The sequence below is a fragment of the Bubalus kerabau genome, chromosome 19 (genome assembly GCF_029407905.1).
Source record: "Bubalus kerabau isolate K-KA32 ecotype Philippines breed swamp buffalo chromosome 19, PCC_UOA_SB_1v2, whole genome shotgun sequence".
NCBI classification, from domain to species: Eukaryota; Metazoa; Chordata; class Mammalia; order Artiodactyla; family Bovidae; genus Bubalus; species Bubalus kerabau.
Window position 1 is genome coordinate 60,865,848 of NC_073642.1, and position 12,248 is coordinate 60,878,095.

Below are 12,248 nucleotides of genomic sequence, written 5' to 3' on the forward strand. Positions count from 1 at the left end.
CTGAAAATATGAGGACATACAGCCATATATCATGAGCCCAATACACCAGTCAGGATGCACACGGGCAGTGCTGGCAGCCACCCCAGGACCATGAAGGCAGATGCAGTTTAGAGCTGGAAAGAGCCTGGGCTCTGGAACATACCATTGAGCTATCAAGCCAGCTCTGGAACCACCAGAAAGTCAGGTTTTCTGCCCCTTGTCACATGCATCCCAATGGGTACACAGTAAAGATAACGGCCTGACATCCTCAGACTTCCAGCAGAGGACTGTCTGCAGCAGGGTCGGGAAGAGAACCGGTGTGGGCAGATCACGGCAGAGTCCTGGGCCACACCAGGCACCAGGCTTTGCCTTTTCTCTAAGAATTGAGGGTGACTTTTGTCCCTGATAATTACAAGTGTGCGCCTGGGACTCGCCAGGCTGCTACAGTGAGCTCCACCCAGATACCCGGAGGACTGAGAGATATGTCTTTCCCTGTGGGGATGGCTGAAATGCCACATTTGGCTGGTGGTCTCCCCCAGGGGCACCCACCATCCCTCCCGACAGAACCAGGCTTACCTCGATCTGCGGCAGGAAGGTGTGGATGGAGGGCGGGTCTGGCAGGCTGGCGGTGACATCCAGGAGTCTCTGGGCCAGCTCCCTCCACAGCTGCAGGTCCTGGGGGTGCCGCTGGAAACGCTGCCACAGCTCCGTGGCCGCGGCGTTGCACAGCCTGCTGCTCTTGGCCTTCATTCTGTGAGCGCAGGAGAAGGGGCACCAAGAGAGGAGAGTGAGTCAGTCCAGGGGCCAGAGCTCCCCCCAGACTCCCAGAGCACCTCCTGTGTGCTGCTCCCAAGGGCAGGCTCTTCCCTATTCCATAGGCTGCCAGGGTGTCCAGGGGACCCTGAGGCCTAGGCTTTCCGGATACAAGTGCTCTGGAGGTAAGCCAGTCCTCCAACAGACGTGCAGCCCAGCTTCCAGACCAGGGAAAGAAATAAGCCTTGAAGAGGAATTGGGGAGACCTCAGACTCAGACTGCCTGCCCCCAACAACTCACAAAAGCAAACAAAATCCCTTCTTGAGTAAGATGCCATTACACTGCTGCTGCTGCTGCTGCTGCTAAGTCACTCAGTCGTGTTCGACTCCGCACGACCCCATAGACGGCAGCCCACCAGGCTCCCCTGTCCCTGGGGTTCTCCAGGCAAGAACACTGGAGTGGGTTGCCATTTCCTTCTCCAATGCATGAAAGTGAAAAGCGAAAGGGAACACTAGGCCCAAATAATTCCTACAGATAATTTTTCAAATATAATGCCCATGGTGTAGCACAGGGAACTATATTCAATAACTTATAATAGTCTACGACGAAAAGAATCTGAAAAAGAATAGATATATATGTATAACTGAATCACTTTGCTATACACCTGAAACTAACAAAATACTATAAACCAACTACACGTGTCATGCCGTGCTAAGCCGCTTCAGTCGTGTCTGACTCTTTGCAACCCTATGGACTGTACTGCACCAGGCTCCTCTATCCATGGAGTCTCCAGGCAAGAAAACTGAAGTGGGTTGCGGAACCCTCCTCCAGGGGATCTTTCTGACCCAGGGATCAAACCTGTATCTCCTGCATTGCAGGTGGATTCTTTCCCACTACCACCACCTGGAAAGCCCATATGTATATACATATGTATATATGTAATGTACATACATATGTATATATAGAATGTCTAGAACCCAGTCATAGATAACCAGCACCTGCCACCTCAGCAAGAGCAGCAAAGGAGACCTCAGCCACCCTGTCCCACTGCCCACTAGCACCCTGGGGGCAACCAGGTCCCAGCTCTGATGTATAGAAGGGTGGCCTGTTAACACTGTGGGGTGAGAGACACCCAGCAAGAGGCGAGCTCCCTGAGTTCCTTCTCGAGGAACCTCCTGTATCAGACAAGGGAATGAGAGATGCTACAGAGATGGGGGTGCTTTCCAGGGGGCTCAGTGGTAAAAACAAAAACCAAAAAACCTCGCCTGCCAACGCAGGAGATGCGAGTTCAATCCCTGGGTGGGGGATGATCCCCTGCAGAAGGAAGTGGCAACCTACCTCAGTATTCCTGTCTGGGAAATCCCATGGACAGAGGAGCCTGGCGGGCTATAGTCAGTGAGGTCACAAAGAATCGGATACGACTGAGCAACTAAAACAACAGCAACAGAGATGGGAACTGTTGGGCTGTGTTCCAAACCCCTCTGAGCCTCACATAGTAAAAAACAGGCACCGATTCCAAATTTAAACCGTGCCCACTTCCACACAGGGTGGATATTTGATCCGCTGGTCTTTGCTGAGCTAAGAGCCTTGAGCCCCGACTGTGCCCAAGCCCGTGGGCTGACGGGAGGTAGAAACTGGCCTGAAGTCAGGCCCAGGTGCTTCCATCAGTATCACCAGCAGGTGGGGGCATGATGCTGGCCTAGTGGAAAGCCCTCCCCTTGGACCATTACATAGGAGACCCGTCTCTGGTGCAAAGTTGCATAAGGAGACTGAATGGAAATGAGTGAAAAGGCCACTTAGCCCAGGAAAAAGCGAAGTTCAGGTCTCTTTCTGGAAGCAGAATGCAAAATATTACAGAAAGGGGTTAGTGCCTGAGCTCAGGGAGACTCTATAACAGCCAGTCATTGAGAGGAGCAAGAATTATTGGTTATCAGGTAGCGAGAGGGCACAAGCCCACTGCAGCTGGTGCCAGATGGGCAGAGGCCCCTGAGCGTGGGGTCCAGGCCCGCCCTCGGCCCGCCCGGTACCTCTGGTACTCCTGGACGGCAGCGACCACGCTGTCCGAGAGTGGCTGCGGGTCCTGGGGGGAGACGATGAGCTCCTTCAGCTGGGCCTGCAGCCGGTCCACCCGCGGCTCCTCCGCGGCCAGTGCCGCCCGGGTTGCCTGCAGCAACAGATGACACCGAGGGGCGGGGGGGGGGTGAGGTTCTGAGACAGCAGGGGGCTGAACGTGGGCCGTGGGGGCGGGCCAGCCTGGGGGAACACAGTCATTCAGGGCAGTGACCGGGGCCCGGAGAGCTCAGCCCCTGCGCCCCCTGCTCCCGCTCTGTGACCCCCAAATAACCTTGACTCCTGATGAGCTGGTTTTTCTCTTTCTCATCACCTACCTCATCACGTGCCCATGGACTGGCACTGAATCACATAGATAACTAACACCTAGGGAGCCGGGACAATGTGCTCAGTGCCCTGGGGTCCCCTTCACTCAAGTCTCGCCGTGATCCTGGAGGGTAGTCCTCTGTGTCTCCACTTTATACGCAAGGAAACTCTGGCTAAGAGTTTTCTCACAGTTGCAGAGCTGGGAAACGGTGGACCTGATGTCGGAGCCGGCCCCCCTGACACTTCCCACCTGCACTGAGGGAGACAATGATCTAAAGATGCTTTGTGGAACTTCCCTGGTGGTCCAGTGGCTAAGAGTCCACGCTCCCAAAGCAGGGGGTCCTGGGTTCAATCCTGCTCAGGGAGCTAGATCCCATATGCTGAAATTAAGATAGAAAAAGGTTCTGCGTGCTGCAATGAAGACTCAAGATCCTGCCTGCCATAACTACAAATAATTTAAAAAAAGAAAAAAAAAAAAGGTGATTTGCGGATGCAGTTACTATCGTCAGCAAGTCAACAGGATATTTCCACCCGGCAACCCCGAACCATGCCTCTCAACCGTTTGAGTGCACGCAGGCTAAGCTGCTTCAGTCATGTACAACTCTTTGTGACCCTATGGACTGTAGCCCGCCAGGCTCACCTGTCCGTGAGATTCTCCAGGCAAGAATACTGGAGTGGATTGTCATTTCCTCCTTCAGGGCATCTTCCCGACTCAGGGATTGAACCCAAATCTCTATGTCTCTCCAGCACTGGCAGACAGGTTCTTTACCACTTAGCGCTGCCCGGGAAGCCCTGATCGCACTTAGAATGCAGCCTTTTCCTGCTGTCCCAGGAAGTGATGAGTTTCACCTTGACTCTTGCAGGGTCCACACTCAGCAGGAGGCAGGGTGGGGAAGTAGAAATCGAATGGGCTCTGGCAGGACACCAGCTGGCCTGAGAACCCACTTCCCAGCTACCATGGTAACAGGGAGCCACCCCACTTGTCAGGTGCCGAGTACAGAGCAGGAGTGCCTCTTATTGCATAAGTGCTGCTTAAGAAGAAAAGTCCTCTACTAAGTCCTGAAATTCCCTCTCACTGATTTCCAGTTAGTCATATCTTGGTCATAACTGACACCTGAATTGGGAGGGACAGACAGCACCTGTAGGAATGTGTTCAGCCTCCTGCTTCAGGAAAGGCCTCCTGAATCATAGCCAGGCACAGGGCTCCCCTGGTGGTTCAGCTGGTAAAGAATCTGCCTGCAGTGTGGAAGACCTGGGTTCGATCCCTGGGTTGGGAAGATTCTTTGGAGAAGGGAACGGGTACCCACTCCAATATTCTGGCCTGGAGAATTCCATGGACAGAGGAGCCTGGCAGGCTATAGTCCATGAGGTCACAGTCAGACACGACTGAGCGACCTGCACGGGCAGGTGACTGTCAGGACAGGGGAGTGTTGCTGAGGCTTTCCAGAACTTACTCTCCCCTCAACCTGCCGAGTTTGCACCCTTTGACCTTGTCCCTCACCTAGAGCTCCTAGTAAAAGCCGTGCACTCCCTGAGTGCTGATTCTCTGCTGTTCTGAGCACTTTTTGTCTTCACGCATTCATGAGGAATGTGGGAGGCAGGTCCTGTTACCATCACGTCCACATCACGTTTAACTGAGATTAAAGCAATTTTCCCAAAGTCAGAGCCTTGGCAAGGAGAGGAGCCGAGATTTGAACCCAGGCAGTCTGATCCACAAGTACTCGCCCTTCATCGCTGCACCACACCACCCCTGCCCTGTGCCGAGGAGGACAATCCCACAGAGGATGCAATTCCCACCATGGCACCAAGTTGACCCTGGAGGTGAATCTGGTCTCCTGCAAGGCTGACTGGTGCTACAGTGTGTGTGTACCTTGTTTCTGTCTACATACAAATATTTCTGCATATGAGCAACATTAGAAGGGAGAGAAAAAAACAGAACAGTGTGGAGTGGAGGTAAGGCCCGAGGGCTTTTCATTTAGGTATTTCTCCTAACGGAACTGACGAACTAGCCTGCTGATGTAATAAGGAAAGAAAGGAGTGGTGGCAATCCTTACTTGAAAAATTTATGTCCTCAAGCCAAACCTCTCGTGAGTGTGCACAAGGGTGGGTGTGCACAGGGGGAGGGTGCTCCGATTGGATGTCGTGTCTGGCTTGGAACCCACTCCACCCTCCCCAGGACAGGCACCGTCTGCTCAGCCTCTTCAGAGCTCCTGCTGTGTCCGCACCTCATCTTCCCTACACTGAGAGCCTTCCCTTGATGTCACAGTCCCTGCTCTGTGCTCAGAAAGTGTCCCCCCATATCCCACTATCAGGCACGGAAATGGCAAACTTGGAGTCATACACCTCTTATTTACCCACCAATTTACCATATCATCTTGGGGGTGTTGAGGGGAAAAAAAAAAAAATCTCTAGGTCTCAGTTTCCTCATCTGGAAAATGGGTACAAGCACTCAATTTGCCTACTATACTCGGAACTTAGATGATCCAAAATCAAGAAAACCAGAGCAAGTGTGCTTGAGACGTAGCATGATCTTTCCACTCTACGGAGGAGCTCCAAGTGGGGATGCCTTGAGGCACACACAGCACCTGGATCGTCCCGTGGCGTCGCCAAACTCTGCTTACCAAGTAGAGTCCCCAGCGGGCCACCAGCTCATCCTCGGTCGCGGCCTTGACCGTGGCCCCCAGGCCCTCCTCTGCCAGCCTCTGAAGGTCCTTCCTGAACTCTGCCAGCTCGGCCTCCAGCTGCCCCCTCTGCTGCTCGCAGGCTCCCTTGGACTTGACCAGGTCCCGCAACCTTCCCTGCTCCTCCTCCCAGAGCCCACGCAGCTTCTCCAGAACGTCCCGCATCTCCTCCAGGTCTCTGGTGATCTTCTCTGCACCCAGAGGAGAGGTGTTCCGGGTGACCCCCACGGCCTGCTCCTCCAGCCTCTTCAGGGACTCCTCACCCTTAGGAAAATCATTGGCAATTCCCTAAAGCGGGGAGAGGATGGGGAAAAAAAACATGAGGGGAAAAGGAAACATTTGCTGTGTTTCCCAAGGCCCCTGGGAACATCATGCCAAGTGCTAATTCCTACTGCTGGGCTGGGGCCTGGGCACCTTTCCAAGGGGTGGACTGCCTGCCTTTATAACATGAAGGATGTAATTCCCTTCCCATGTCATTTACAAGCTATTTGAATAAGTCAAAGGGAAAGTCTCTGTTGGGTACTTCTCTGTCTTCAACACTCTCTGACATTTGTTAATCTTCCTTTCTATTTTATTTAAAATTTTTACGTATTTATTTTTGACTGCACCATGCAGGATGCAGGATCTTCGTTCACCAAACAGGGATGGAACCCATGCCTCCTGCATTGGGAGTGTGGAATCTTTAACCAACGGACCGGCAGTGAAGTCCCTAATCTTCATTTTTAACAAAGACAGAGGCAGCCTCAGACTTGGAGCCTTCAGCTGGCAAAAGTACAGACCTAAATAGAACCTAACGACCCCATCTGGCGTCATTACATATATTTGTATAGTTATCTACTAATTACGAGTGAGAACTGGTATTTCATTCATAACAATGATATAACCTTTCATTCAAAATAAATGTTCATCAACTTTTAACTTTAAAAATAAACACTTTTATAAAACTTCCTAAATAAACACTTTTAAGTCTGGTTTACTTGAAAATACCTTCATAATCTTTTTTTCACCTTTTATTGAAGTGTAATTTACATGGAGTAAAATACAGGCAGTCTCTGACTTAAAATGGTTCGACTTAACAGTTTTTTGACTTTACGATGGCATGAGAATAATATGCATTCAGCAGAAATCTCACTTTGAATTCTGATCCTTTCCCACGCTAGTGATAAGTAGCACGATGCTCTCTCATGATGCTGGGCAGTGGCAATGAGTGTAAACCAATCTATTTTTCACTTTCACTATAGTATTCAATAAATTACTTGAGATATTCAACAAGATCATAAAACAGGCTTCGTGTTAGAAGGTTTTGGGTGAATGGAAATGTTCTAAGCACACTTGAGGTAGGCTGGGCTAAGCTATAATGCTTCATAGGCTAGGTATATTAAATGCATTTTCAGCTTACAATATTGTCAGCTAACGATGGGCTTATCCGAACGCAGCCACACTGTAAGCTGAGGAAACCTATGCAGCTCCTGAGTGTTACTGTTCAAAGAGTTTTGAAAAATATACATGCCCTTGAAGTTCACATTGTTATCAAAATACAGAGCATGTCTAACATGCCAGAAGATTCTAGAACTTCATCTATTTGAAATCATAGAGTAAGTTAATTTTTGAAACTGGCTTCTTTCACTTAGTATAATGTTTTTAGATTCTTCTATGTTGGCCTGTATAACAGCACTTTATTCCTTTCTACTGACAAATAGGCCTTTGTACGTGCTCTCCAGGTGGCAGAGTGGTAAAGAACCTGCCTGCCATTGCAGGAGACATGTGAGACATGGGTTTGATGACTAGGTTGGGAAGAGCCCCTGGAGTAGGAAATGGCAACCCACTCCAGTATTCTTGCCTGGAGAAAACCAAATAAACGGTACAGATGCTGTAGAACTGTGGCAAAAATTATAAAGTGGTCCTGGCATTATAGAAGAGCATCTCCCCACTCACTTTACAGTGGGAGTCAGAGCACATTTGAGGTCATGGAAGTCAGGGAGGCCAGAGTGGACGCAGCTTCTTCCCACTGCAATTTCCATGCCTACGCCAGGGTTCCTTATGCTCACATACTGATACGTGAGGCCAGATAACGCTTTGCTGTCGGGGGCTGTCGGGTACATTGTAGGGTGTTTAGCAGCATCTCTGGCCTCCATCCACCAGATGCCAGGGGCACTCCTGCCCCCAGCTGTGACAGCCAAAGACATCTCCATGGCCAGATGTCCCCATGTGAGACCATGCTGTCGCGGTCTTGGTGTCTAAACATCCTGCTGGCTCAGAGATTTCCATTAAGCAACTGAGGCCCCAGACACATTCTACACCAGATCCCATGCTTATCCTCATTCCGGGCCCGTATGTGGGGATGGTTGTATCTCCTGGGCTCCCCTCCCTCCCGGCCCCATCCTAGTAAATAAACCCTAACAGAGACCCACCAGCCCTGAGCATCCCTCCCTCCTCCAGCAGAGACTCGTGCGGGGTCACCTGCAGTGCCAAGAGACGGTCCTGGATGCTCAGCCGGCACTTCCGCCCCATGCAGCCATCCACCCGCTCCACCACCGCCTTCAGCCACAACTGGAACTCGTCCACGCTCGCCTGGAAACACTCATGCTCGTGGGTCACCTGCTCCAGAAAGTCCACTCTGTCCTGTGGGAGGGGAGAAGAGGGTCACGAGGGTTCCCAGCCCAGGCTGCCCTTGGCCTCCCAGGCCTGACTCTGTGTGTGTGTGTGTGTGTGTAGGGAGCATGTGATGCAACCGACCCTCAAGCCTTTCACTGGACACAAAGATCCCAGACAGTCTTCTCTGCCTTATTAGCTAGCAGCCAAGACACTCTTGGCTTTGCAGACCACAGCATGTCAACGTTAGGTCTGTCAACCACACAGCTGGGTCTTTTCCCTGCCACGTCCTCGGAATGCAGCCGTGGCAACAGCTACATGCAAAGAGCCAACTCATCAGAAAAGATCCTGATGCTAGGAATGATTGAGAGCAAGAGAAGAAGGGGGGTGACAGAAGATGAGATGGTTGGATGGCATCACCGACTCAAGGGACATGAATCTGAGCAAACTCTGGGAGACAGTGAAGGACAGGGAAGCCTGGCAGGCTACAGTCCATGGGGTCACAGAGTCGGACACGACTGAGCAACTGAACAGCAACAACTACATATCGCTACCACCCGAGCACTTCCCAAGGCACCAGTGCTGCCCTAAGACCTCTGTGTCCATGATCACTACTGCAAGCTTCAGACTCTACAATCACTGCGCAGGCCCAGACGGTGGCAGACTCTTTCTTTCTGGGAGATGGTAGATACCCCAGGGTTTCCCTGCCACATGATTTCTGTTGCAACTTCTCAACCATTTACGTGCTAGTTACTTTGTAGGACACAAGAAACCACAGGCAAGTCCATAAAGAAGGGTTGTATTCCAGTCAAATGAATCATGAACACTAAAGTTTGAACTTTCTACCATTTTCACAATTTATGAAATATTCTGTTTTACTTTATAAAAACTCTTTTTGGTTCACAGGTCATAAAAATATCAGGCATTAGGCTGGCTTGAGCCCACGTGCCATAGTTTGCTGACCTCAGCTCTCAGCCATGGGGCCAGGCTGAGTTCAGGAAGGTCCTGACCTTCTACGATGCTAAGTCAACAATTCTCAACTGGGAAGGGTAGATAGACACGTGGATTTGAATAACCTCCCTGGCTATCTGTATGTGCCTTCACCTCCCATGGAGAACCTCCTCACCAAATCTAGAAATACTGATTCATTTAAACCTTTTTTAAAAATATGTTTTATTAAGATAGTCTCTAGCTATTTAAGCATGGCTGTGTGTATGCTCAGTCATACATGACTCTTTGCAGCCCCATGGACTGTAGCCCATCAGGCTCCTCTGCCCATGGAATTTTTCCAGGCAAGAATGCTGGAGTGGGTAGCCAATTCCTACTCCAGGGGATCTTCCTGACTCAGGGATGGAACCCACCTTGCATCTCCTGTGTTGGTAGGCGAGTTCCTTACCACTAGCACCACCTGGGAAGGCCCATTTAAACCTTTGCAACTACCATAGCAAGTGAGAAATAATATCCCCATTTCAGGGATGGGGAAATCAAGGCACAAGATCAAGTCTTTCAGTAAAGATCTGAAAATTCTCTTATGGGAGTGAGGCTCAGAACTTCAACATTAGCACTTGGCGGATGGGAAACGTGGGTCTGCTCGAATTCTGAAAGTGGACCGAGGCACAGTGACAGGCTCTTTCATGTGTCCCTTGCTGGCTCCTCCTCCTCCCAGGGTTATTTGCATCCACCAGCATCCTTCCCGGCTTCCTACCTCCACGGGAAGATTCATTTATAAAACAAAGTGGGTCAAGAATACTAAGCAGAGAATAAAGGCTGGGCCCCTGGTTGACGCTGATGGTGATAAATGTTGTACCAAAGCCAACAATCCAAGAAAAGTGCCGGCTGGTGGCTTTGTGCGTGTGAAGGACGAGGTGCTGGCGCTCGGGGAAATCCAGAGTAAACAAAAGCCTCTGTGATGGTGAGCAGGCGCTCAGAGAGGAACGCGGCCGAGTAGGGCAGGCATCCAGCCGCGTTCCGTGCCAGGCAGAACAAGATCACAGAGCACAATTCAGCCGCGGCCTGCCGGGCCACGTCGGAGGAATGTGCCTGACAAATGAGAGAGCGCTCCACCTCCTCTCATTAGACCCAACAATTAACCCATCTGTGTGGGCAGAGTCGTCAGGAATGTCAAAACCCAACCAATTAACAAGGGCAGTGTGGAATCATGCCTCTGCAAAGAGCTGCAGGAAGGGCCCTGATTCCTGGCCGAGATGCCAAACAAACACGGCCCCTGCTCCGGGAGGCAGGGAGGAGGCAGATGCTACTATTTGCCTGGCCCTCCGAAAACAGAATCACTGGATTGAAAACCACTGGCAAAGTAAACAAGAAGGCCCCGCCTCCTGGCAACCAGCCTGCTCTGTCCGTTCCTGACTTTCAGTTGCTTTCGGCTGACTGTGCCATTGCTCATCCCCGGGCTTAGCCCTTTGTCTTGGTCAAGAATCTGCCCCATGCCACAGGGTGGTCTCAAAGGCCCCAGTCCAGAGTGGCCCCTACCATGCTTCTGTGGTCCTGTCCCTACCGACACCAGAGGCCTTGCTAATTAACATATCAGAAGTCAAAACTGGATTTTTAGAGTCAAAGATAGTGGCCTGTTAACTAGCAGAAGAAATGATGGAAAGAACTTGGTGAAAGCTGAGATATTAATAGGACTTCCCTGGTGGTCCAGTGGTTAAGGATCTGTCTGCCAATGCAGGGGACACGGGTTTGATCACTGGTCTGGGAAGATTCCAGACATGCAGTGGGGCAACTAAGCCCATGTGCCACAACTACTGAAGCCTGTGTGCCCTAGAGCCCATGCTTGGCAACAGGAGAAGCCCACACACCTACAGAAAGCCCATGAGCAGCAGTGAAGACCCAGGGCGGCCAGAAGTAAATAAGTAAATAAAAGTAATACATACAGTATTTCCAATGGACTGAGATGCAGCTTCCCCAAATTCACCTGTTGAAGCCCTAACCCTCAAAGTGATGATATCTGGAGGTGGGGCCTTTGGGAAGTAATCGGGATCAGAGGAAGTCATGAGGCTGGGGTCCTCACGATGGGATTAATGCCTCTATAAGAATAGATATCAGAGGGCTTGCAGACACCTCCCTCTCCACTGTGTGAGGACACGGCGAGAAGGCAGATGTCTGCAAGTCAAGAAGAGACTCCTCAGTGGGAACCAAATCTGCTAACACCTTGAGTTTCAACCTCCCAGTCTCTGGAACCATGAGAAAGAGATTTCTGCTTTTAAAGCTGCCCTGTCTATGCTGTTCTTTTCTGTCTGGCCCAAGCAGGCTAAGACACTATCCCAGGGACCCTGCCCACCCTGAGAACAGGCCTGGACCTCTAGGGATCCCTGCACGGCTCTCGTCACTGGGGTAGGAGGATTTCAGTTGCCTCCTCAGGGTGGCTTTCTCATCTGCCTTTAACACAAGGTGAGGCCTTCATCAAATGTGCAGAGAGCAGGTGACTAGGAGGCATCCGGGACACCAAGAACCTCAGGGCTACTGGACATGCAACGTCCCCGACCCTGCATAGGATGGAGCCAGAGTGTTCTCCTTTTGTCTGGGGCTGAAGGTCCGGTATGGGGTATGCCTGGGAGGCTGATGTCAGGGGAAGTGGGAAGGCTACTCCCTATTTTACTAATAAGGAACCTTGTAAGGGTGTTGCAAAACTTTGCCCCTCTCTGTAGCTTCTGTCTTCTGAAGGTCACGGCGCCATCTAGAATCCAGTGGATACTATGGCTGTTCTCTCCAGCAAAGTGCACATTCACATGACAGCTTGAATATAACCTCAGAGGCTCTGCAGGGGTCGGCCCTGGCCCCTCCCCATCCAGCACCTTTCCACCTTCTGCAGCCTGCTCTGGGACAGACAAGAAACAGCTCCACGTTTGC

At 51.1% G+C, this 12,248-nt stretch overlaps 1 protein-coding gene across 3 annotated transcripts in view; it reads right to left on the minus strand.

Annotated features, from left to right (window-relative positions):
- The window catches only part of SYNE3 (spectrin repeat containing nuclear envelope family member 3), a 103,530-nt gene that overhangs the window by 34,110 nt on the left and 57,172 nt on the right, over positions 1-12,248 (minus strand). For all 3 annotated transcript variants that reach the window (XM_055555597.1, XM_055555594.1, XM_055555596.1), the window contains exons 5-8: positions 8,250-8,411; positions 5,730-6,077; positions 2,760-2,896; positions 556-730 (exon numbers count right to left, since the gene is read on the minus strand). In XM_055555597.1, the coding sequence (XP_055411572.1) occupies positions 556-730; positions 2,760-2,896; positions 5,730-6,077; positions 8,250-8,411 (822 nt within the window). The remainder of the gene's footprint in view (positions 1-555; positions 731-2,759; positions 2,897-5,729; positions 6,078-8,249; positions 8,412-12,248) is intronic.